This window comes from Melanotaenia boesemani, chromosome 9 (genome assembly GCF_017639745.1).
Source record: "Melanotaenia boesemani isolate fMelBoe1 chromosome 9, fMelBoe1.pri, whole genome shotgun sequence".
In the NCBI taxonomy this organism is placed as follows: Eukaryota; Metazoa; Chordata; class Actinopteri; order Atheriniformes; family Melanotaeniidae; genus Melanotaenia; species Melanotaenia boesemani.
Genome location: NC_055690.1, coordinates 6,907,559 through 6,934,876, shown reverse-complemented (window position 1 = coordinate 6,934,876; position 27,318 = coordinate 6,907,559). Strand labels below are relative to the sequence as shown.

Genomic DNA, 27,318 nt, shown 5'->3' with positions numbered 1-27,318 from the left:
GTTATTTATTTTTTCAGTCGTTCTGTTGTAGATTTGCTGCTGCATTTGGGATCATTGTCCTGCTGTACGATTCAAATATAAGACGAGCTGTATCTATCAGACCAATGGCTTCACATTTGTTCAGTATTTTCTAACAGTACTGACATGAACTTCAGTATTTAACATGCTAACTGAGGCCTGTAGGGGAAGATGTGGCTCTTGGGTTTCGTGCAGTGTCTTCGAGCTTTGCACAGTCTGACTTTGGGCTGAACCTGATGGGATATTCAACCCCAGGATGATTAGCTGCCATCTAGAATTTTTTTCATTTGTAATAGTCTCTCTCACTGTATAATGATCAATTGTTGCAGTTTGCCTTCATGACCACATTTATCACGTTTCCATTGCCAAATAAGGAGGCCACAGATAAAGACATCATGATTGATAAAAATGTATTGAATTATTATGATGAATACTAATAAAAGACTCTTTCAGTAATTGATCAAGTGTAACAGGTGGTAATAATGTGGTTTGGACCAAATTGTCCATTTCAGGATTTTTTATAGACAGATATAATTTGATATTACTGTGAATTGAGGAGAATATGAGGAGAACAGCTCTAATCCCACATGCTTCATGACAATCTGCAGAGCTGCTCAAACAAGCTTAATTAAGTTGATTTAAAACTGAGTCTTGGATTACTATCAGAGGATGACTAAAGGCAGCGCTGCTGGTTGTTTTACTGGTTAAGTTCCAAGTTCATTTTACATTAAAGCTAACAAGTTTGAGATACACAGAAGCTCATAAATGAACACATGAAACATCTGTAGCTTGTAAAAACGTGAACATTTCAAAATATGAAGGTTTTACAACACAATTCAATGACTGTAAATATGTTTGTTATTAAACAGTTTTTTACTAAAGGCTGGATTTAATCATCTTCAATAAAACATGTTTGTGGTCAGCCACTGGGGGAAAAAAAGTTTGTTTTAATACTGCTCTGACTGGAATCAGAGATGGTGCACAACAAAGTGCAGCTCTGCCCTCCAGTGGTTCAACCAAATAAAACTACCATTCATAGAGAATATTGTTAACCATCTCTGTTTTCTGTTGTAAAGACAAACCAATTAGTTTAAAATGCCTAATTAAGACAGCAAGATGTTATAAATTCACAGTAATTACTTTTTAGTTAATAAAGGGTATTCTCTTTTATTCATCCAATCAAATGTATCTGAAAAACTAAATTAAATAAATTTGACTTTATGTATTGAAGATAATTTAACAATTGGACACGTTAAATATTTTAAAGTGAATCAGGAAGTTTAAATGTCCTGGTAAGCGAAATAATAATCATGCCAAAATAACGTGGCTGCCCTGGAATTAATGAAATATCTCGTTTTTATGAGTCGTGTTTTTACTCGTGTGCCATGTCATTACGCACAGGTAATATTTCACACAGTTTGACATCAAATTTTACACAATATTTAGCAGCTAAATATCCATTTGTAGTCTTTAACTGATCAGCCCTCCAGTCAGGTTTGCGCAACAGACCCTGAGGAATCAGACAGGTAGCGGAATAATTTGGATCACCGCAGGCTCTTCGTTAATTTGCCGATTTGTGAGACGAGCAGACAAGAGGGCGGCGAGGAAAGTAAGACTTTGTTACTCCGCCCGAAAATTGTGGTGGGAGGGTACTGAAGTCAAATGTAGGAGAACAGCTGTGAGTTGGTAGGCTACGCGTCTTCGGAGAGGAAAGGTAAAGGAGTCGCCGCGAGTTTTTGTTCCCATCCTTCTTCCAGGAGGGAATCCGCAGATTTACGGTCTCTGTGAGAAGAGTCTAAGTGGGTTTCCTTACAATCAGTCTCGTCTTTAGCTGAAAGTTTCTCCAATGTGCGCAAACGGGCTCTACTTTTTCACCGTCCTGTCTGGACTGGCAACTTCAGGTGAGACCCCCACTAGTTTTCTGAGATCTATGGATTTTGTGCTTATGTGGTCTGCTTTATAACATTCATTGCTATTATCTCTTGAACTTATTTTTCATATTTGAGTTTAGTTATAAAAGTTAATTTGTTGCTTTTGCGCCTGGAGACGCCTCAAGTTGGCTATCTCAGGAGTGGTCTTAAGAAATAACAGGAAGAGCATTACAGTGAAAGATGTCACCAGTAAGTGAGTTTTAAAGTGAAGAGGAAACACTGATTGCGGGTCCATTTATGTGAGCTCCGCTGGGGACCCTCAACGGCCATCCCAGCGCGCCGTCGTGCGTCATCGGGAAATGGAGAACTTGGCACTGTTGCACCGGTGGGTCATTTAAGAATTCCTGCAAACGCGACCAAATAGCCAAAGTGGGAGCCATTTCTGAGCAGCTAATGACTTTACCGCGTTTACCGGCATCAGACGCTGGCCTGGTCATTGTCTTTGTGGGTTCATGCAGCCTCCTTTCCTGCCTATTAATGTGCATCCGTACTTGCGTTCTTGGAGACTGTGAAATGGCCAACTGAACGCAGATAAAGTCCACCTGCTTCCCGTTCGCAGGGGGTCCAGGAAATGTCAGCTAGATCATAATAACCTGTCAAATAAACAAATAGAGCTTATGCATTTCTGTTAAGACCAATCACTCATGGCTCTACTAATGGAACATGTTTTAATAGCATAAATTGGCATATCAATGGCAATTCATTCAGTAGACGCCAGGTTGTTTAACCTTGGAGTAATCTCTGTCCATCCCGGTTAAGTGGATTATATTGATTGAACATTTCCATCCACTGCCAGGAGTTCACCGGAGAGGCGAGCTGCTTATGTTTACAGTGAGCATGTGCCTGCAGGTCAGTCATAACATCCAGACTGAGCAGATGACCAAATATAGGCTGATGTTTGGGGATTGGTAATTAAGTAATACGGGATTCTCATGAAGAGAAACATGACTGACTGCAGCAAATCAGTTCTCGTGACGGTTATGTTGTCATCTGTCTTCTTGCATTTAACTTTATTGCACCGAGGAAACAGCAAGGCATGATGAAATGGGCATGAGCCTTGTGTAAAATTGCAAACTTATGTGCAACAAAATTGATTTGATTTCTTCTCTTTTAACCATCCATGATCATTCACGCTCACATCAAGTGTTCAGACAACCTGATATAACAACACTACAGTTAAAAAAGACATTTTCATTGGCAGGGTTGCTGCAAAAGGAGAAATTATATTAAAACAGACCTTACTCCACTCCCCCCACTGTTTTGCAAAGTAACTCAATTTTGATCACTCTCAAAGATAAATGCACTTTTGAATCTTATTTTTTTTTGTTTTTACTGACATTTATTTAGAGTTATTTTTTGCTTTTATGTCCTCAGATTGAAATGACTTACTCAGATCTCCCCTTTCCTCCAGCACAACAGGAATCAGTTGTAGGTTTCTTCCCACTGTTTTGGAAATATAATAGTTCTGTCATATCTTGTTTTTATTTAAGGATTTTAAAGGCTAAAAACTTTTGTTAGAACATGACTATTAAATAAAACTTTAAGAAAGATATTTTTCTTTTAAATTCCACACTCAAAACAGGCAGCAATAACAAATCAGATTTCAGTTATGTCATATTTTATCAGTTGAGATTAAATCATGCTGTTATATATGTATTGTTATTTCTTAAAATACACCCAGTTTTACTGGAATTAGCTCAGCCTTGAATGAAATTTGCTCTGCAAACTAAGTCAGGAAAAATCTATTAACTGTGGTTGGACCTTTTTTTCCTTTCTGGCAGTGACAGTATTTACACTAACCCTTTACATTTGGAAAATCAGAAACTTTTCACAGAGTTTCCACTCTGGTGGATATTCCACTACTGACTCCATCTTGCTACAGTCCTTGTCCTGTGCAGACCGTCCTTGCTGTTTGATGTTAATATTAATCACTGCTGCGGCAGCATCAGCACAACTTACATTAGATTTAAACTAAATACAGTGAAATACAGGACTGACTGGCTCTGACAGGCTGTGTGAATTTGCAGTTTTAAAGAATGAATAAACAGTAAAGTATAATTTTCTGTTTTCAAGTAAACTTAACTTGGCAGAACAGACAAACAGACACTTCATCACTTCTCAAATCTCTTTGGTTCTCTCCAAATAAAGACACTTAATTAAAAATCTGTTTAAAAAATTTCCATCCCCTTTCTGTTGACAGTGACTGTGTCTGTGCTTTACTTTAAGTCCTCTCGCCTTCCTGTAACATTTTTCTTGCTCAGCCGGAAACATGTTGACATGCGCCAGCCTGCCCAGACTTACAGGTTTAACACATGCAAACATGTGAACAAATGGCTGCTGTTGGCTGCAGCTTACCAGACACACATATAAGGCCTGTTAAAGCTTCAGCTGAGTTTACAGTTCAGGAGCAGCTTCTCGAGTCTGTTTACGGGAATATAACGGTTATCTCTGCCACACTGTCTCTAATCTCTGTACAATAACAAATCCACAGGGAAACATGACTGTAATTTATTGACATACTGTATTGTGTTGACATGCTTAGAGGGACGATTGGCCTTTGTGTTGAGTTGATAGAACAGCCTGGGGGTGTGTTGAGTTAACAATGACGTTCTCATGTACAAGGACACACCAATCCCAAACAAAGAGATCTTATTCAACGCACATCTGTGAAGTGTTTAAAGCATGAGGCTGAGCTCTACTGGAAATGTAGAGGGACCAGAAATCTATTCATTGCTTTTGGCTGGTTTTCAAATATTTTGACTTACAGTAAACAACTATATCTACAAGGTCAAGTAGATTCATTTTTCTCAGAATATCCGCTGTCTTCTCAGAGTTATGTAATCCACAGAAAGCCTTTTTTTATCATCACTTGCCAGAAGTTACATAGTTCGTGAGTCAATGCTGAGCAGTTAAACTTGTCCCAGCTAGGATATCATAATTTCCTTTCTTTGTTTAATATGACTGGGAACTGAACTCTGTAAGCACTACAGCATATCCAGCTATAGTTATTTAAATGCAGGAGCAGAAACACCTATTTTTATGCTTTTGTCTACAAATTATGTAATAGTTTAAACTCACTAGAATTTGGCCATCTTCTTGCTCTTTGGCACCCCTTACAGTTGTGAGGTGGAACATCAGCATCTAAAAATCAAACTGTAACCCGTGCACAACCATGCACGTGAACTTATTAACTTATATATATATATATGTTGGAAAGCCATTTCTATGGAGCCTCATTTGTGAAGAAAATGTATTTGTGGGATGAGCAGCAGAGTTGAGTATGTGGGATGCACCTGTAAGAAGAAGTCAAGTCTTCTCTGCCATTGCCAAACAGCTAATTGTGCTATTAACTCTTGTTTGATGTCTTTTATTGGATTGGATGATTGAAGTCTGAAGAAATTGTATTATTGGTCATTTAATAGTCTAATCATGTTACAAAGTTCTCAGAGGCAAGTAGAAGAACCAACACACAACCACAACAGCTTGGCAGCTCCTCATGCTAGAAACCAGTGTATTGTGGAAAGACAGTCAGTGTGGTTGTGCTGGTTACTCTGGCACCAGCAGCACATCCAGGCTGTTCAGTGGGGTTAAGGTCAGAACTGCATGAAGCCATTTTCTCCTGTCCACTCCCAAATTCTCCAGGTAGTCTCTGATAAACTTGCTCCATGGGGGATGAACATGGTCGTCTTGGAGGATATAGTTTGGTCCCAGACTGTGTGGATGTGGGATTTCCGCTAGCTGCCAAATTTCAGCTCCATATCTCTCTTCCGTCTTACTATGGTATACAACATTTAAAGCACTTTGGAGAATCAGAAGCAAATCTGATGGTCGAGTCAAAGGAAAACCTGCTTAGAGGGGAACCACAGCCAGTATTAACCATTTTAATCAACTCCAACATAAACAATCATAGCAAGTTAAAGTAAGAGCTAGACTGCGGCTCTTACACTCTCTAACTGTCTGGTGTTTGTAGAAGTCAAGTGGTGTTAAAACCCATCATGCAGCGTTAGCTGGAGTTGTGCTGAAAGATAAGGTTTTAGATGGGGAGCGATTCACTTTTCTAGATGTGATAAAAATGCAAAGAGAGAGAGAGAAAAAAGTGGTACCGCAAAGTAAATGAAAAGAAAAGAAAACGTAGAGAGAAAACAGTGCATGTATGTATTCCACTCCCATTTCCCAAGGCAGACCGTGGCTTCTTGAATTATAAAAAGAAAGAAAATGGATAGTCTAGCTTTATCCCCACCCCACCATCCGAACCTACACTACAGTCCCTCCATAAAAGAAAAGAAAAAAAACAGACATGAACACATAAGCGTCTCCATCTCACAACTGAACTAACCAACTTACTTGAAATTCCAGGGGGATTGTCATACTTTTGTCCACTTTCAGAAAACATTTGACAGCATTTGCACCTGGTTAAATGACTCTGCCGATCCATCCATCAGAACAAAGCTCTATAAGAACAACCAGATTACAAACCAAACCTCTGCTGACACTAGCTGGGAGAAGAAGAAAGAAGCTTTTCTGATGAGACCTCTTTTTAATAATGAACTATTTATAAAAGTGATGCTACAGCAGTGTCCAGCTTCACTAGACACTTAAGACCCATATTTAAACATTTATTACATCTAAATCCCATCCCTAGCTGCCACTATTGCATACAAATACCCTGACTATAGAAGTATAACTTGAAGTCTACATAGATGGATGGTCTTATGATCACAGTCTTGCAGTTTCACAGGAAATTGTTGCTGCCTTGCAAGGTAATGGGTTTAGAGTCAGTATGCACAAAGCCACTATAAGCCATTGGTTCCTTCTACATGTAGAAACGAAATCACTGAGATATAGATTTGAGTGGGTTTGTTAAATTGTGTATCGATCTAACTTTCCATCTCATAGATTTTTCTTTTTAAAGTTGCACAATTTCACTTAATAAAAAGCCTGCCAGAGCCACGGCATCTAATAAAACTGTTTACACAGAATAATTTTCTTTGTGAGAAATCAACCAATCCTCATTTAGAAAATGATATGTGTCTCTTTAAGGCAGCAAGCAAGGAGCAGACGTTTGTGCCTCCTTCACAAAGTGATTTTGCATATGTGTATATATTGTCATTTGCCCACTTAATCATCTGCTCAGGAGCAGAAATGAAGGTCACAGTGGGACTCTGACTCATGCTGATGTTGCACAACAAGCATAGGTCTTTGTAATTTTACAGTAAATACTAAGGTAGTCATTTCAGGGATGAATTGGTTGTTCAACAGAAGCCTGTGGGCCGAATAGGATCGAAACTATTAGACCCAACCCCCCCCCCCCCCCCCCCCCCCCCATCTTTCTCCCTCGGGAGTTTGTAATCCCAAGAAGTTGTTGAGTCAGCCGGGTGGTGGGAGTAGAAGAGGTTTGATGGATTAAACTCTTATCCTCACTCACCCACTTCACGTTTCCTCTGAACACTGTCACCTGATGAATTTACAATAGGCTTGGCGGAAGGAGGAGGGGAAAGAAGAGAGAGTTAAAGAGAGATTGATTCGTGGTATCTGTTTGGAATGACCTTTACAGTGTGTTCACACAGATTTGTCTAGTGTTGCTTCTATATGGATTTGAAGGAGCAGGAGAATAATAGGTACTGTACCAAAATAACCAAACGTGACATTTTCATGAATGGAATTGTAATATTTCTCCAGATGTTGAAAAACTTTAGATCCGGGGTCTGGCATACCTCTCCGAATAGCTTCAAAATAGAGATGGCAAGAATTTAACAAAACCACCGCTGAATATTTTTATGAATTTGGAGAATCTTAGACCTTTTCATATAGCAGACAGTAAGTAAGAAAAGGCAGCAAAGTCTCAGCTATGTTCAGTTTGTGCTTCATGACATAAAACTTTATATTTAGTTTTAGAAATATGAGCACCTAAGGATTTGCTCGCAGGCAGAGTTTCTTCTACATAAACATGAGGGTAACTGATGGACTGGCGCTATGGCAGTATCTCATCATGCAGTTACCGTACCTATTTTGAAATGTCTAACCATTTTTTAATCAAGAATAATGTGGGCCTTTTTGTCTTTTTTAGTGTGTCTGCGGTAACACCACATCAGTTCCAGCAGCTACCCCCTGAGTAAATTAACTGTCACTTGTGTCTTCTACACAGTCCGTGCAGAACTCCAGACTAACTTCTTTGCATCGGTTGTACTAGTACACAGTAATACAGTCTAATAATAACACTGTAGGGGAATTCATGTTATTGTCAACAGGAATAAAGGTGAAGTTACATGTCATAAGGTTTACGTTTAATCTTTTAGCTCTGCCAGCTCTGACTATGTGACCGTTGCCATGGTGATCTTCCTTGTCTGGGTAGTTGGGACCCTGCAGTGCAGCCCTATGGCAGTGGTGTGGACCTGGTCTGCCCTGATCTGGGTGGTTACAGTGGTGACGACCTCCTTGGATGTGGGTGGAGTGACTCTTGATGTGTATGGACCTCTAGATAATCGTTTTCTCACCTGGCTCATTGGTACCAAGACTTATGTCCATTTATACAGTTATTTTTTTAGTTTATGTGTGTATGTGTGTATGTCTGCGTGTGTGTGTGTGTGTGTAAGAGAGTATGATTAGGTGTGTGTGTGCTTTGATTTGTTTTCTGACAAATTTGGGTGTGTAATTGCTTCTGTTGCAAAAACTTGTTGTTATTACTTAAAGCACTTTGTGCTGCTGTGATTCATGAAAAGTGCCGTATAAATAAAGTTTGATTGGATTGAACTTTCAAGCAGACGATTTCTTTTACATGATTTTAGTAAAAGGTACTTCTTCTTTGTCTACATTATAAGCAACATTACATTTTGTTAGCTTCTCTGACGTTTGACGGCATCTGTGTGCTTGCCGTCCGGCACTGAAATGCTACGGGGTTGGCAGACTACACAACAGACGTGTTTCTTCAGCTGTTTCCACACAACATGGGAAATTCCAGACAATTTGATTTGTTTTTTCTTGTTTTTTTCATGCAGTTGTTGTTTAAATAAAGCAAAAGGGAAATTTGTCTAGATTGTACATGAAGCAGCATGTGATAGAAAAGTTTGACTCCTGACATGTGGCTATTTTCCATCACTACATGTTTAACTAATACCTCATACCTTTTTGGATCATCGTGTGACCAAAACTGGTCACCCCTCTGCTATTTCAAGATTTTATCCCTGTAAAATTTAGAAGATTTTAAAGTAGTTAATATTCATTTATATATTGGGCTTATTGAAATGTTGTTGATAATGTCAAATTAGGGCAGCAGATTTACAACCAGTATATATATATATATATATATATATATATATATATATATATATATATATATATAAAACTGGGTAGATTATTCAGAAGTGTCACATTTACTACAAGTCTACAATAAAATTCAGAACCATAAAATAAAAAATTTTATGCCTGACTTATTGAATAAGCCAGATTTTACAAATAATAAGAAAATTATGTTTATGAGTGTTTAAGAGGTTTATTACATTAGCATGACTGCCAGAAGTGGTTTAGCTCTCTGGAGGTGCATCAATCTTTATTAGTAAGAAACTCATTTATGGTTTTAAGTTTTTTTTTTTCCCTAATTGGATATTACGTCATGAACCTTTATTTTAAAGTATTTCTAAATGATCTTGATTATAATTAGCCCTGCTTTCCCGGTAACTGTACAATATTTTGCTCGTCCTGAATGTCTTTCTACTATCACTCTCCCGGCCACAAATTCTGTGAGATTTCACAATGAGGCATTTCCTCAGTAAATACTTGTTACATGTTAGATACACACCTTTCTCTGTAGGAGCCTTATCCATAATGTAGTTGCTATTTGAGTCTCAGTGGCATTTTTGCTAATTTATAATTAAAAAAAATCACTGCAGTGCAGCTGTTTCACATTTACTGGTGACATCGTTCTCACTCGGCAATATAATTAATTTAGAAAAGTTTTTTTTAAAGTACCTGAAATTGTGCATTAGACCATAAACATAGTGATACAGTGTACAGAGTCACAGTCGCTGTGCTGTAAAGGTCTGTGTGCTGTAGGAGTCTGATTTCTGACCCTTGGCCTTACATGTACTTGTTTTGGCTAAATTTCATGTACAGGAATGAATGAAAAGCTATTTAGAGTAAAAGCAAAGTTTACAGTTTTCATTTCAGGGTTCCCTCCCATTATACCATTCATCTCTCACCCACTCCCTCAGTCCTGTGTCCTGTGAGTTTGCTGTTACCTGAACCTGCTTTTCCCAGCCCTCAGAACTACCCCTCATGAAAGATAAGCCTTGTTAAAAACAGAGAATACTAACCTGGCCTTGTGAAAGCTCTCACAAAGAGGAGAAGAGCCTCTTTGTGATCATCTGAGCTCTTTGCATGTTTTGTCCAATCTTAAGTGTTTCCTCCAAAACCGGCACAGCTGAGAATCAGGTTTCCTCCGGTGGGCCCTTTGTTTCTGAGCCATAATGAAGAAGGGAAAGGCATAAACACTCACCGACTAGGAAAGAATGCCATGAAACCAATTTCCTGATTCAGAGAGTTATACCAGCTGCCTTCTCTTGCACTTACTGTTTATTCATCTTTCTTTCATTCTAAATGGTCTTCACATCCACTTTATATTAGCTCTTAGACGAACACTTTTAAATAAACCCATTTATTAAATGACGACTGAAAGCACACCCAATCCAGGATATGATGTAGAAATTGTTGCATTTTCTGTATACTGTGTTAAAACAAGGAGCAGATGAGGTTCTTTGTTTTGTTGATACCCTTACAGCAAGCAGTATACAAGCCAGCAGCAGTAAGAATGAAGGAGAAACTCTTACCAGCAGCCATGACTGCTCATACGCAAGCAGTAAATGCTCTGAAATATTTACTGCTATGTTCGCCTTTTGTCTTAATGGCTGAAGTTCCGGAGGTTTTTTATCGGGGGCTGGGTGTAAAATCTCCAGTCTATCTGTAGAACGTTTCAGCTCTCCGGTTCATATGTGAAAACAGCTTTAGTCTGATAAGAGTGTTTGCTTGTTTGCTAGCATCGATTTATTGAGTCATTGTGGAAAGGTCAGTCGAGTAGGCTGAAAGATTAGGGATTATTTTTGGGTGCAGAAAATGATTTTCAGCTATGGCAGAGCTCTGTCAGAGTTACTATTAGGTTAAAGATTGTGTGCACAATCTGATTCTGATTTTGAAAGATGGAATATGGGACTCTAATATCAGTCACGAGAGGGTCCCGAGAAGAAACTTGACTTATCTTTTGCTAAATCTCTGTGTATATCATCATATTCTGGAATTTGTTTCTGTGACTTGTCGTGATGCAGGTTCGCTGCTAGTGATTTATGCTAACTAGCAATGATTGGTTTGCTAAAGCTGGTGAGGCAAGCTACTGTAACAATGGAGTATGCTATGCTAGTTAAGAATATGCATCTTAAGAAGATGCTGCTGTGAAACACAACTAAATATAACATTATTCATAAATGTTAAGAACTAAAACTCACTTTGACATTCAATTTGTTTAAGGCAGGAATACTTATTCTTCTGTATCTTTGTTAAAGAGACAGAATCGGGGTCATTGTTGTTGCCCCTTTAAGCTGTCAGCAGAGGTTGTCACAGAGCCAAATCGATGCTGGTGTGACGCTGAGAGCAAAGTGGTACAGATCATAATAAACAACAATGTGATAAACATCAGCCCTCTAATCCCACAAAGCCAACATGGTATCATAAAACACACAGTCAAGTGGAATTGCCCTGCATCTATGAGGGAGTATTAGCTGCAGAACAGCAAGAGGTGAAATATATCATAGTGTTTATCTCTTCATGTGTTTAGATGAGAACAAGTCATAGCTGCTGATACTCTATTCACCTACACATCAGCTAATGTTTTACATATGAATGCAAAATAGTATTTTATGCTGTGTTACACACAAAACAAGCATTTGAGAATTAATTTAAACAAGGTTTCTAGCTGTGTTTGACTGATTTTTGTGGGAACACTTCCTGTAAATGGCGCCAGATTTGTGTCTGTATTTCCCCTGGAACAGGAGTTTTTGTCAGGCCTGGTACCAGAAACACCCTAAACAGATGAGACAGGCAGGATTGCATATTGGCATTGCTGGCTTTGGTTAGATTGTTTAGCAGGTGGTTTGCAATCCATTTTTGTGTACCAAGAAAACACACATTCACACCCTGGTGTTAGCTGTTCCTTCAGTTTGCCAAGCGGTTGCCTTTGATTTTTCTTTGCTTTTTGAGATTCATAACAGCAATGTCTCGATTTCACAGCCCCTTTGATTATGATGTTCCTAAAGTGGTCTTTACTTGTCCACATCGCCATCAACTTTGTTCACATATCGGATTTTCAAAAGTCTAAAGTAATATTGTTGATTATAAACCATGTCAAACTCAGAGTGAGTGAATAGTAATACATTAAAGACTGTCTTTGGATGACCTGGTTGTATGTGGTTATATCACCTTTTAAATAGTTTTTCCATAGTTTTGTTCAGTCTGGCGGCATCACTCTGTTCTGTCCTTAGTGCTACTCAAGACAAATATAAATAGTTCAAAGAAATGCAAAAAAACATTTTCCCTCTATGTCAGAAAAGGAAGTAAGTGCAACCAGACCATTTTTCAGCAGTGACATCAAGACTGCTTGCCAAAATTTACCTAAATAGATCAAAGAGTATGAAATGACCTTTGACTGTTTTTGTTACAATTCCCAAAGGTGAGTGGAACTAAAACATCATCTCATTGACATCTTAAGCAGGCTGACTCATATTAACAATAACAAAATAAGCTAAGGGTGGAATGGGAATTTGTTGAATCTTAGTAGTGTTATCTCATGAATGAACGGTTTTACATGTGTGTGCAATGTTGTATGGCTACCCAGAGAATAAAAGAGGCCTGCAAAGGTTGGCTTTTATAACCTCAGCTTGTCCCTGGCACCTCGGCCAAAGAGCAACAAGACCAACACCATCCCTTAAGTGGAGCATAGAGATGACAAGATCAGTATATATATCTAGGAAACACAGGAGTGATTTTTGAAATTCTCCAAACCAATCCACGTCATTTATATAAGACATCTTTTTTTAATTGAACTTTTATTTATAAAGGTAATCCCATTGAGACACACAGGCTCATTTGCAAGAGAGACCCTTTCTGGACAGACAAAACAGCATTTATTCTATTTTGTTCTATTCTACAGTCATTTAGCAGACGCTTTTATCCAAAGCGACTTATATTTGAGAGTAATAACAACACATGCAAGAATTCAAACAAGATGGGACGTCATAATTAAGTGGTAGTCAGACTGCTGTGAGTCCAGTTGGACCCAGGTGCTGTCATGTAGTGCTAGAGGCAGTGCATATATATATATATATATATATATATATATATATATATATATATATATATATATATATTAGTTTATTATATTACGATTTCATCAAACAGTTAACATTTAGTTACAATTACAAACAGCTCTAACAATGCAGTTACAGTTCAGTTAAAAGGCAAAAAGCCAGTTACATCTAAATAAATAAAACACACTAAAAACAAAAGAAATTCAAAGATGCTTTCTTCTGTCCCATGAGAATAACTTTAAATTCCCCTAATGCGATCAAGGTGGGCAGTTTTAGATCCTGTTGAATCCAGTTCCAGTTGAAGGAGCAGAGTAAGAGAATATCCTTTTGCTGAGGTCAGAACTGAGAAAAGGCTGAAAGTAATAAAATCCTGGTAGCGTAGCTTTTCTCTGTTCTGTCTAAGTAGCAGGTAGGAGGATAAATATGATGACTTAAATGAAGTTATACCATTGCAAGAGTCTGAGGACAGATAATGATGACAAGCTGCCCAGATAGTACAATGTGCTATAGTGAGTGAGGAGTTAACCGTCGGTTATTAAACTTAGTGCCATGAAAAACAGTGTCCAACATCTGTAGTGAGCTGGCAGATGTGTTCATGTAGATGATGTCTTCATTGTCAATGTGAGGTAAAAAAAGTAGAAACAACAAACCTCTTCCTGAATGTAAAACAAGATTTATTACAGAAGAAAAATATTTTCATTATGGGATTTACAAGAAAAACTATTATTATTATTATAATTACTTGGACGTTTCTAAGAAAAATGGAAGAAACTTCAAATAGATAGTTTGTCTAGCTTGTAGGAGAATTTCCATGAAAACTTGAGGTTGTCATTGTTCAAGATCCTGTTTTGAGCACTTATATAAGTGGAATTCATTATTTTATTTAGTGTTTTAGAGCCAGGAATAAAGAAAGAAAACTTTGAAGACTTTAAAGGGTCTGAAAACTTTTCATCAGCACTTAAGCTACAGACTAAGTGCTGATTAGCTAAACCTAAGACACTACATATCATCTGTGGACTGGGTTATGCACATTTGACTGAAGGTGAAATATAATGTGGACGGGTCAAACACTGCTTGATATTTTTTCTGCTTCTGATGAAAGCTTGTTTTTCTAACAGTCTTGGGATCACTGCCAAACCTAGCAAATCTAATCATGCTTGAGTAGGCTTTGTTTGATTCTTTTACAGTGGATTAAAGTATTTACTCCCCTTTGGCTTCAGACAGACCAGTGGACCAGCGCAGTTTGTTCATCATAGTGTTGACAGGTAGAATGAAGTGCATTAAAGGTTCAGCAAGTTCATTTTATGGTGATATATTGGACATATTGATAGTTATTATGGACCAATTCCAACTCCTGTATTTCAGATGGCGCTGGCGTGTGTATGAATCTGTGTGCGTGTGCAGCAGTGTGTACATGTGCCAATGAGGAGCGCACACGTGCAGCATTACACTCACAATAATATAAAATAAAAGTCTGTGACTTACTACAGCTAATCCTGATACTATATCTGTTCATGAATCTAAACATCTGGTGTTGATATCAACAAAACTGTGCACAAACACACACTCACACACACACTTTGCTTAGAGGTTTATGTTAGATAAGACGTTGACCTGAACTGATCCCATCTAGGAAGGTCCAATTTGTGCTGTTCGGGCTGCAGCATAATGCCTCATGCATATTCTCTCATTTCATTATTCTCATTTTTTCCATCATGAGTGAAGGGTGTAGTATCCTTCAGATGTTTTACTGCATTTGTTAACTTTAAGGATTGAATTAGAAACTAATGTGAATAAAGACTGAGATGACAGTGAGTGTCATATGATCTGCATTTCTTTGCCAGTTTTATAAACTTTTTATAAAAAAAAAACATTTTAAAGACATTGCAGGAATTTCGACTGTATTATAGAAAGACTGACCTCAGAGAACAACTAGCAAACATACCATATACCATACCAGTATACCAAGACCCGACCCATGAAAAAATGGTAAGAAAAGGCCTTTTTTTTTTTTTTTTTAAATATTAGGTCTTTCTTTGGCCCTTTAACAAAGTGTAAAAAAAAAAACATTTTTTCTTTATCTTATAATGTGGTTTTCTGCTTCTGGGTATCTATTAGGGGACAGAAGACAAGTACCAGATTGTGTTCAACAGGATTTTGAGCACAGTTTATACCATTGAAGCAAAACGTCTCAGAAACTGTATATAACAAATATGTCACATCAGACTCTTATGGGTTAAAGGATGCACATGTAAAGACATCAATTAACCTACTATCACAAACTAGCACATGCCAGTCTACAAATACAATTAAGATAAAGTATAATACTTTCTACTTTGTTCAGGCCCACTTCAGTGAACAGCATAAATCCGAATAAATAAGCTGTGAAAACCCGTTCCTGTGCCTCTTGATGCTGGGAGTGGTCAGCTCTGGCCAGGAAGAATGTCCAAACATCAAAAAGTCAGTGACTTACTGGATGGAAATACAAGCTGCAACACAGTAATGGACTTGCAACAAGCAAACGAACAAATACAATTATCTTATCTTGCTCTTGCAGACGTGCTGATGTAGATGAATACATGCTCCATAATTTTGTTATCCTTTAACTCCATACTCCATACTCTCATCCATCTCATCTTTTGTTCATCACTTCAGCTCACACTTACATTTCTGCCTGTTTATCTCTGCTGTCTTTTATTAAATGACTTAAATTCTGTGTTCTTAATGTCTTGTCATGTGAAGGCTAATTAGTGCCTGCTAATGACTGATTTAACAATAATTATGTACGTTTAGCCACTAGGACAAATTAATAATTGAAGAACTGTCTGTAGCCCTAGAAGTGCTGTCCTTCCGCTAATATCCATTCTGCCTTCAAACAAGCCCAATTAACCTTAATTCTTAATCAGCTCAACTCACTGCAGAGGACGACACAGCTGAAAGTATTGTTCAAAGGAGATTAGCGACGCTAATTTGTATCTTATAAATAGACTTGGTTAAAAGTAGAAATGGGAAATAAGGTGTTATGACTTGGACGACCTGTTTTTTTGTTTGTTTGTTTTTTTAATCATAATAGGTCGATCATGAGGATTTCAGCTTTTAGATGATGTGGTGATTAAGGCATTTAGCTACTCAGCTGGGTGTTTATAATGCGCTTCAAGAATCAATCCAAAAGCCCGTTATCCATGTTGGGTGAAGTTTCCGTTTATTTTCAATGATCTCTTGTGGTATGCGCTGATGACAGGTCACATTTACGATCAAAATAAAAGGTGCAAATAACAAAAATGTGATAGTGGTAAAAATTGTGTCATTCTCCTCCACTCTAATGAGAAAGTTCCACATCACCCATGGCTGCAATTTAATAGACCTGGTGCACTTCTTTACTGCCACCCAGTGTGATAATACAAACCTAAAATGCCAGTGACACAAAAAACAACAAATGGCTGCTACAGATGATTTAGAAGAGAATAGGGATTGCATTATGTTGTTCCCTTAATCTCACAAGTACTGTTAAATGTCAGAAAAAGGATAATTGAACAATTGAGCTTTTCTCTGTATGTGAACAAGTCTTTGTTGAAGCTATGCTGTAACTCTTTACACATGCATGTTAGGTTAATTTGTGAGACTAAATTAACAAAAGGGTGTGAATGTGAGCATGGTTCGTTGTCTCTGTGATAGACTAACAACCCGTCCAGGAGTACTCTGTCTTTCAGGCAATGGTAGTTGGGATTAGTTCCAGCTTTTCTGCATTAGTTTTCAGACAGGATTGCATCATTTTAACAATATTATTTAGATGAAAGGCAGTATTAGAGTTATGCTTTATGTGAACATTAACACACACAGTCTGGCTAAAAGTAACTCCAAGTCTCACTGTAGTCCTGAAGGCTCAGATAATGTCACCCAGGATAGCTACATAGTTTGATAGCCATTTTAGTTTTGTTTTAATTGAGAGGAAAAAAAACAACCAAATTAAGGAAAAACATTATGATTGGTGTTATCTGTCTTCACGAAAAAGTGTAGTCAAGTATCACAAAGGCTTGCACTGCACAGTCTATCGATAAAGATAAACTGATCAGATCCACCCTGAAATAATCAATTAAAGAAAAACTCTGGTTCAGATGGGTCCAAAAAATTTACAAAGTCTTCTTTAGATTAAATTTTTATTCTTATTAGTTTAGAGAGCTCAACAAGAGAGGACCAAGAAAAAATCAGGTTCAGTAGTGAATAATAAAGTTGTCGTGCTTGGTGATCCATCAGTGACAATAGTGGGAAGGATCCCATTAATTTTCACTTTAATAGAAACTGTTTCATTTGAGAAGAAGTTAATGAAGGCAACACTACTGAAAGTTACAGGAATACATGGCTTATGTGAACTGAGACTCTTTGTCAGCCTGGGTACAATATTGTAAAAAGATCTTCTTCTCCTCTTAGAATAATTAGATTTCTGCTTGTTGCAAGGGAGTTTCTGACATGTTGAGAGACCTTCTAAGAGAAATTCTTCTAAATTAGTGGAAGGCCTCTTCTGTTCAAAGTCTTTCGTTAAGTCTTTGTCACATGACATACAGTACCTATGACTTATACCAGTGAGCCAGCATCTTCTCACTGGTGCTTTCACATGGCCAGTTCAAGACCTTTGAAGAAAATTAAAATTTTTGTTTTTCTAAATGTTGTTAAAGATTCTTCTGGTAGGTGCCTGCTGCAATGAAATTTCTTCTCATATGCTGTGTAGTCAAATGTCTCAGACTCATCTTCTAGGATTTAAGACACACACACACACACACACACACACACACACACACACACACACACACACACACACACACACACTTGAATACAGTCAGTCCAGGGAGAGAGTCATTACTTGCTGTACTGATACAGCCGGCACTGATGCTATCTACCTAATGAATATCCTAAGCTCGGGCAGTGTAATCCACTGACTTCTACTGACAGGTAGAAAGCGAAGTGAGAAAATGTGGAGAAGAGGCAGCCTCTTCATCAATTTGGAAGGATGGACATTTCTTGCAGTGTATGCTTTGTCTGCCTTGCTCACTTGTACACACTACTCCCAGATTTCATCGGGCTCATTTAAAACACATTAGGCTGTCAGAGCACTGTTAGGGCCAAGCGATGAGAGAGTAGCCGTCTATTTAATGATGTGAGGGAGCCCTCTCTGTCCTCCTTGCCCACAGGAAACTCTCTCCAGTCCGATAAGGAGCAGAAAACACTGCTCAAGAAGCTGAGCCCTCTGACATTTTCCCGGCAAGCCTCTGACTAAATGCACACAGTGATTGTTGTGCAGGGGTAACAGCATGACTCAATCTGCCTTCTTCTATGGATTTGGTCATTGCTATGCTTTCCATGTTATATAGCTATAGAACACACCTCACATCTTGAATTACAAAACAAAACTTAATCCACCTTTTTAGGGCTAGTTGCATATAAAATATCAGTATTACATTTAGTCATTTAACTTCTATCCAAAGTAATCCCAGTAAGACAGTAAGTGGGTAAGAAATCCCTCTTACTGGGCAGCATGGTACAGATAGGCTTAATCTGTTAAAAGGTCAGTGTAACAGAGCAGGTACAGAGGTGCAGAGCAAATGCAAGGTGTTTTAGAGCTGCTACGACAGGAAAGGCTTGCGCTTAATGCAAAGTAAACAAAAATTATGATTTTCACCAAATCAAAAGACAAACCTTATTATTACTACTGTTGCACATCTTGGGGAGTTAAAATCAAGATTGTTTCTACTTTTAAATACCCAGGTTTTTTTTAGATGACAGTTTAACTTTCAGACCTCACATTGACAATCGGGTCAAGAAAATAAAAGTAAGACTGGGCTTTCTATTTCACACATAAATCATGCTTTTATTTTCTAAAAAAAAACAAGGGTTGTTGCTGCAACTTTTTTTTTTTTTTGCCATTGCTGGGCTGTGGAGATGTACTTAACATGAATGCCCCTTCAACCTCATTACAAATGCTGGGTAATGTGTATCATGCTGCTTTGAGATTTATTACTGGGTATAAATCACAAACCCATCACTGTATCTTGAATGCCAAGGTTGGTTGGCTTTTTCTGTCCCCTCGCAGACTTCTTCACTGGTACATTTTCATCTATAAAGCTATTATTGGACTACTCCATCCATACCTCTGCTTTTATCTTGCGTTTAAATGCAACTCAATGCACAATCTGCAATCTCAGGCGTGTCTTTCTGCCTCAGTGCCCAGAACTTGCACTGCGTTTGGGAAGAGGGCATTCATGTACTCTGCTCCCTTTACTTGAAACGGTTTTACAAAAACAATCAAGCTTCAGACCCTCGTTAGCCTCCCTCAGTTTAAAACTCTTATCACAGACATGTTGATGGGATATATGGGATTGTGCAGGTGCTTTGGTGCAGGATATGCTGTGGTGGTACATTTTCTTTGTTTTAATATTGTTGTTACATGTTTTAATATTGCTAGATATTGTATAATGTATTACAATGTATGCTTATTATGACAAAGTCTTGGCTACCCTAGGTTCACTGCAGTGTAGCCCCGTAGTCGTGGGCAGCCTGTCGAGCTCCTGTGCATAGACTTTAATAAGGCTAGATATGGCTTCCACTATTATTAGAACATATACAGCTCTCTCTATAAATAGCTCAGGTGATTTTGACTAGACAGTCCTCACATAAAGCTTCACACACACATACTCAGTGGGTCGTTACAGAAAACAGCTGGATCTCCCTTCATAAAGAAGACTGTGATCTCCTGGAGGGAGAGATGTGATCATATGGTTCACCACGCATTGCCGACTAGCCGACAGGCAGGAAGTTAGCAATAAATAGGTGTCTTTGTGGAAAAGTGAATGGGTGGTGTGTGTGTGTGTTCCTGTGTAATTCATTTGTACAAGACTGTTAATTCATTTCTGGGGAACTTCATCCCTCACTATCTGAATGAGTCAATTTTTTTGTCAATATCCCTCTGTGCTATACCAGTTCATTCATTTTACATCACATAGGTCTGTACTGATGGATACAGTCAATATCTTTGTAATACACCGCAGACACTCAATAACGTGCCAACAATTTGATTAATTATTCTAAAATCAGGGGAACTTTCTAAATGGGTAGATCAAAGGTGTAATCTCTGTTAACCCTAGGTTAAAAACAATAGTAGGATTTAGTGTGTAAGGCAAGCTACTGTATGGACATAATGCACTTCAATTGACAACTTAAAGTTAGTGATTTTCTTACAGCGTCACAGAGTAGTTAGAGTGCATTAACTGTGTTGCATTATTTTTTATTTTTTAGCCACATGTGTACTAAATCTGTTCTACATGTCCTGCATTCTGCCCAAGAAGTAATCTGCTGCTGGACTTCATGCTTGCATGTTGCAGGTGTGCTGCAGGTCAGCGGGATTCGTATATACACATCTGGGAATATTGAGGCGGTCAATGGGACAGATGTTCGTCTGAAGTGCACGTTTCAGAGTTCGTCTTCCATAAACCCCAATGCCGTCAGTATCTCCTGGACCTTTAGACCCCTTGGACCAGGCCGAGAAGAGTCGGTGAGTTCATATGTGTCATGCCAAATATCTCTCGCTGTGTCGGGGTGCATGACCCACCTAACAGCTGAGAGAGGACCTTTATCTATATTAAGATTTGACTCAATATGCATAAGTAGCAGTAGCAGCCTGTAGCAATTTAAACAAACTAATTCAATAAGTGCTTTAACCAAATCTACCCATTAAACTCTGCTTTAAGATATTCCACTACCAGCAGCGACCATATCCTCCCCTGGATGGCATCTTCAGGAAGCGCATTGTTTGGGCTGGTGATATCATGGGCCGTGATGCCTCCATCATAATTCAACAGGTCAAATTCATCTACAACGGCACCTACATCTGTCAAGTGAAGAATCCACCAGATGTCCATGGCACGGTCGGAGAGATTCAACTCCGTGTTGTCACCACAGGTCCGTAGAGGAATTTTCTCACAATATATTCCACCATATATCCCGGTGTTTCTGAATCAAACCATCTTATTCCTTCTGTTGCTGACAAGTCAAATTAGAAACAACAATACAAGTAACTCAAGCATGATCAATTTAAAGTAAAATAAAGATCTAGAGAAGGATTTCAGAGTGTCTTAAGAGAGGAGATGAGTAGGCACAACTAGAAAACTGGTAAGAACTTCTATTGGAATATTAAATGTTATTTCTGTGATTGTCCAGAACATAAAACATTTAGTTTTACTCAAATGGCTTCAAAATGGCAGAGGCCAACATTTTTATTGCTACTCTACTGGAATGCTTCTTTATTATTTAGCTCTTTTTTAGGTGTCGGTGTAGCACCTATTTGGACAGATAAAGCCACTAAGTCAACCCTAGGACTTTCACTTAGCACAACGTGGTTCATGTCCTATTTGGTACCAAAAGTTTTTTTTTTTTTTTTTGAGGAACATTAATTCTTAAAATATTTCCAAGTCAGACTGAATATTTATGGTCAGCAATTTTGCCTTTTTATATCAGGACACTCAGTTTTCTTCATTCCTTCTTACTTGCAGCCTCTTTCTCTGAACTTCTCCTTCTGGCCTTGGCCATTGGAGGTGGCATCGCTCTCGTGGTCATCCTCCTCATCATCATTGTTTCCTGCAGGAGGTGCAAGAGGAGAGAGAGACAAAGACAACTAGAGGAAAAGGAAGAAGCTCCCCGCAAAGAGAGAAAGGACCCCACTGTGTGGTAAGACCATATGAAAGACAGAGAGAGAGGAAGAGGGGGATTGAGGATGAACCGAAGGTTCACACACTTTCTTTATTGTTCTCCGGGGAGCTCTCGGGATCAGGGCATGCGGCGCTCCCTCTTGGGGCCTTGGGCTCTTTTCTCGCTGGATGCTTCACTTTCCTCCTTCCTCTCTGTCGGCAGTTTTTGGATCCCAGATTTGGACCAGTACCAGGCAGCTGCCATTAACCAAACGTAAATGGAGATTGTGCCTTAGCATAGAAAGCTATAGATCCTGATCGTTAGCCATACTGGTGTGTAGCCTCTGTCACCATGTGCCTTATATTTGGAGAGAAAGGACTGTTTTATCAGTTCATCTTATTCTGTTCAGCTAAACCAGCTTTCCTGTTTAGAGTAAATGTTCTGAGGGTCTAGACAAAGAACAATGGTGTATACTTGCTGTTTACTTTCATACTAATACAATTCAAGCCCTTATGAACCGCACCAGTACAAGACACTTTTGGTATATTATTTCAAGAAACAATAGAAACATAAAACAATGACTGAACACTTCAAGCTTCCACTGAATTCTTCTTTGCTTCATGAAGGGAAACTTTATGAAACTCAATACGAAGCCCATATTGGCCCTCATTTCAATGGTCTTAAATGCCGGCTGTCTGATCCAATTTGCTGAGGTTCTTCTGAATCTGCAGAAGCATGCTGGTTTACATTTCTGTTTTGTTTCACTACTGATGCTATGTCGTTGTATTTTTCTGAGATTTTGTGTTATTGTTAGACTGATTTTGTGGTTGTTGTACAATAAAAAATGCACAATGAAGAAATCCAACCAGATGGTATAAATATAACTGTACTTTTGTACAGTTGTTTTTACTGATTCAAGCAATAACAACTCTAAATTTAATTGCTAGATTCTGTTAATTTTTGTAATATTTTTTTCTTTTTACAAATGCTAATAGTCAGCTTTCTGTTTTCAACAATCAGCAGATTTTTTTCCTCTTTTGGGTTTTCAGATCTTTCTGTCAAAAGTGCAGTATATAAATATATATAAATATATATATATATATATATATATATATATATATATATTGTTATGCCCTACTTTTGATTTCATCTTGGGTGTTTAGATTTGTTCAGACTAAATCTTTCATTGAGAAACTTGGTGAAGGAAAGGAGAAATCTTTTCGCTCTGGTCTGATGAGTAAACAGAGATTTTAATCCGAGCTTTGCTCATAACTTGACTGAGCCCTGTTTGTCTTTGTCTTTTGCCAATGTGTGGGACTTATGCACATGTGGACATCAGTCATTTATGAATGTGTCATGCATGAATGCATATTCCCATGTGTATGCATGCTGTGTTATTCACCCTCTCCCATGTATGTGTGTGGTTGTGTGTATCCTAGTCACCCATTAAGGGCCGTCCACCTCTATGTGTCACAAACATCCATAGAGATTGACAGTTCAGACGGCATGATCTCAGACCCTAGCACCAAAGATCCAAGCTCCTCGGAGGATGAGGGTCCTCACTATGATGACGACTATGGTGATGACTCCATCTGAGAAGGTGAGACAACAGAACAGAAAGACGGAGACACCGAAGTGAAGCCAGCCAGCAAGGACTGGACCCCAATGAAGGCCATACTGCTGTGAAGTAGGCGCTGCTGCTGTCATGAAAACAAGCACATTGTTAAAAAAAATGTGAGAAACAAATAACATTTAAACCTTTTTAAACAAGAATAGAGACATTGAATCTTCTGATAAGAGGCAAGACTTTATAATTGGATCAGAAGTACAATAACTTTTCTTTCGGGAGGTTTCAGAAATGTTAAAATGAGGGAAGAAATGTTGGCTAAAACTTGAACAAAATGCTGCTGCTTTTGAACCAACAGATATTGTAATACTGGAGGTGGACTGGCTGGTGTCTGGAGAAAAGTGTTGTGTTCTTGTTCAGTACTGGTTTAGACTTGATTTTAAGTGCAGGAAGTCAGCAAAAGCAGCTGAAGCAAGTGCCTGATTTCACAGAACATATTAGGCTGTATGCAGCTAAACTGAGAGAGATGCTTTAATGGGCTATTAACAGATCTTATGCCTAGAGCTGTCCCTCAAAAAAAAAATAAATAAAATAAAATAAAATAAAATCTTATCTTGAGTAATCTGTAGACTGATCTTTCACGCAATGGTAATTAATTTATTTTGCAGTTATTTACTAAAAATGTTGGCCTTGCATTTCAGTCAGTTATGTACTGATGCTGAATATTTGTTAAAAAAAAGTTTTTTTTTCTTGCACATGCAAACCACAGTGCTTTCCATGTGTCACAGCAAATTGCTTGGAACCTCCTTCAAAAAAAAGAAAAGAAAAGCTTGAATGTAATCTTTCTGAAGGCCAAATTCGTACTCAGTGGGCAAGTAGCCTCAAACACACCTGCCCCAAAAGCCACATGGGAACCCACAGTCAGATCTGAAAACCCTCTGATTGCTAAATGTCTTTGGACACTAATTTTGTGTGAATGCATCCCGTCCATTACCAAAAGGCTAAAATGCCTCTTTCATCCTTGCATGGCAGAATTTTTACTTGTGTTTAATATGTTTATAGATTCTTTTGTGTTTTACTTGTTTTTCTTAGACAATGCCAGAAACATTGTATCATGTTCCTTAAAACTGTCATGTATGTATTTGTCATAGAGCTTTTATAAAAAACAATGTTTTGTTTGTTGTTTTTTTTAAATAAAAAATGACTATATCTTTATGAATCCTCATCACAGGAAGTTAATGCAGACACAATCCAGTCGGCACGTGAAACAAATAATCACATCAAACTGCTTTGACAGTACTTATCCATTATGTAAGACAGTAATCTTGTTATCCGGCATTTATTATGCATCATTATCTTCAATGCACTGCCTCCAGTGGTGTGTTTATGGTGTGTCTGTCTGCAGAGTTCTTCAAATGTTTACCTGTAAGCACTAATTTGTTTGTTCGATATGTTTAATGCATTTGTTACTTGAGTCTAGATTTGCTTGTTGACTGTTCATGACCATGAATATGTTACTCTGTTTATTAGTGTGTATTTGTGTGTGTGTGTGTGTAGTCTTTGTGGTCCTATTTGTGTGCATTGATCAAAGTCTGCCCCTGTAGGTGTAGCTTTAGTTACTAAGTGACAGAAATTGAGTGTGTGCAGGACTATGTAGAAGGAGATTTTACACACACTAAAGAGATAGCAGGTAGGGAAGGAAACAGTTTGTTTATGTAAGCTGACGATTACATTTGGATGTAGTGAAACCATAAACGTTGAACTGATAATCAACAATGAAGTTGTGAGATTATTCTGTATTGCCAAACCTTGGTCAGTATCTCTTTTTAGCATTTAAACTAGTTCAGTCACATCAGTAATCACGTCTAGAAGTGGAAATTAACATAACTGGAACTGGAGACAAACAAATATGCCCTTTTAATGCAAACTATAATGTCCTAAACTTATTAGATATTCTTAATGCCTAACCCAAACACATTATGTTTAAATGCCTTAACTTGATCATTTATTTCTTAATGTGTCAACCCAAAAATGTTATTTTATTGACCTGACTTTTTCTATTACTTTTAAATGCCTAAATGTAACCAATTCTTTTTAATGCCTAAACCTAACCAGACAACTCCTTTTTATTAAAGTTGCTAAAACAATGTCTGAAAAAGGACGTTTTAAACCCATTAAATAGATAATTGACATTTTTCAACCAAAATAAATTGAGAAATTACGACATCAAATGGCTGGTGATATACCTCAACCACAACAGCTTCACAGAAATTCCTAACAAATATGTATCATGTGACTTGTGTATGTTAAAGGCAACGCATTTCAGAATGACTGACATCTAGTGGTAAAGATGTACACAGAAATTACTTCAAATGCCAAACACAGTTGTGAATGGACAGTGACCATCAGTGGTCAAAATTCTTCCACACATAAACATCTGTGAGTGCATTCAGGCCTCAGGTGCAGCAATGACTGCACTACAGGTAACTACAGGTAAAGGGTAACATGTGTACTGTCTTCTGTCTTTACTTATCCCAACCGGTGCTCTAACATTTAGCAAACACAGTCGGTGCTGCAGTTTTAGAGCTCAGAGGGTTCTCACTTCACTCTTGCCATGTATCTGGAGACACAACAAGTAGATAGATGGCTCATTCTAGGAGAATAAAAAGATATTATTTACATTAGTAAAGTGATTAAATACCAATAGAAGCACAGTTTTTAATGATATGTGTGTTTTTTGTGTGCGTGTGTGTCATTGACCTTCCATTTTGTTACTTGCTGCACCTTTAGAGTTAGGGACAGTTTTATGAACTTATGTGAGAATACAATATTATCTGCAAAAGCTATGCTTCTTCTTCTTCTTTTTTTTTCTTGGTATTTTGATTACACCAAACCACTTTTACAAGGTGACAAATGAGGCAACTCTATCGCTGTGCCACTTTATCAAATTCATACCGCTGGGCACAACATCTATGGCTCCATATTTAGACTTCACTCTTCACATTCTTAATCTATTTTTATTTCTTATTTTCATAACTTGGCAAGTTTTAATAAGCAGCCCAATTGCTGCCAGTTCTAGCATCCAGGTAAGTTGTATTTCTGTCAAAATAGTAAAACTGACAACTAGCTAGTTATGAGTTTTCATCTCATTGACAGCTGTCAGTTACACAGCTAGGTGGCACGGTTGGCTCGTCATCCTTCTAAGCCAATTTATATAATTACTGTTAAGGGTGGGGACTATTGCTTAACTTAAAAACTATTCTGCTGTGTCATGAACTTTGTTTTCAAACCCGCCCTAAGTAATCGTGAGCAGAAACCAGACAGCAGTCCTACTGTAAAATTCAGCACAACAAATGTCTGTTTAAAATGACACGTTTTAAGCAACTATTACTGCCCCAACATCCTCCACCAATCCCTGATAGACAAAAAGAAACACTTGTTACTTTTTTGTTTGATTCTACAGAGGAGGTAATCTTAGCTAAACTCCTGGGGAAAATGTTTTAAACAGTGTGTGTGCATGACTCACTGAAGAAGCCGTTCTCTGTACCTACGTCGCTGCAACACACATAAAACATTTCTCAAAGGCCCACACTGATGTGTTATTTTATATCATAAGAGAAAGAGTGGAAACTTGTAAATGAATAGGAAATCATATCAGTCTTTAATAAGACTTCCCTACATTTTTTTCTTATCTTGCTGCTTTTCTTTTTATTCCTGTTTGCATACCACACTCTGGGTGGGTTGTTCCTTGCACAGCAAAGCAGAGAGATACTAAATT

At 38.0% G+C, this 27,318-nt stretch overlaps 1 protein-coding gene across 1 annotated transcript; it reads left to right on the top strand.

The window, feature by feature from the left end:
* Nucleotides 1–1,643: 1,643 nt before the first annotated feature.
* On the top strand, nt 1,644–24,172 carry LOC121645934 (myelin protein zero-like protein 2). Its single transcript, XM_041994725.1, has 5 exons — nt 1,644–1,919; nt 20,671–20,840; nt 21,037–21,247; nt 21,838–22,012; nt 23,413–24,172. Exons 1-5 carry the CDS (start codon nt 1,865–1,867, stop codon nt 23,567–23,569), a joined length of 768 nt encoding a protein of 255 aa, XP_041850659.1. The 5' UTR covers nt 1,644–1,864; the 3' UTR covers nt 23,570–24,172.
* Nucleotides 24,173–27,318: the final 3,146 nt, after the last annotated feature.

Bases quoted from the DNA above. Each gene is read 5' to 3' on its own strand.
- LOC121645934 (XM_041994725.1), top strand. From the start codon at position 1,865: ATGTGCGCAAACGGGCTCTACTTTTTCACCGTCCTGTCTGGACTGGCA. The intron at 20,841-21,036 runs GTGAGTTCATAT...CTCTGCTTTAAG, and splicing joins GACCAGGCCGAGAAGAGTCG to ATATTCCACTACCAGCAGCG. The intron at 22,013-23,412 runs GTAAGACCATAT...TGTGTATCCTAG, and splicing joins AGAAAGGACCCCACTGTGTG to TCACCCATTAAGGGCCGTCC.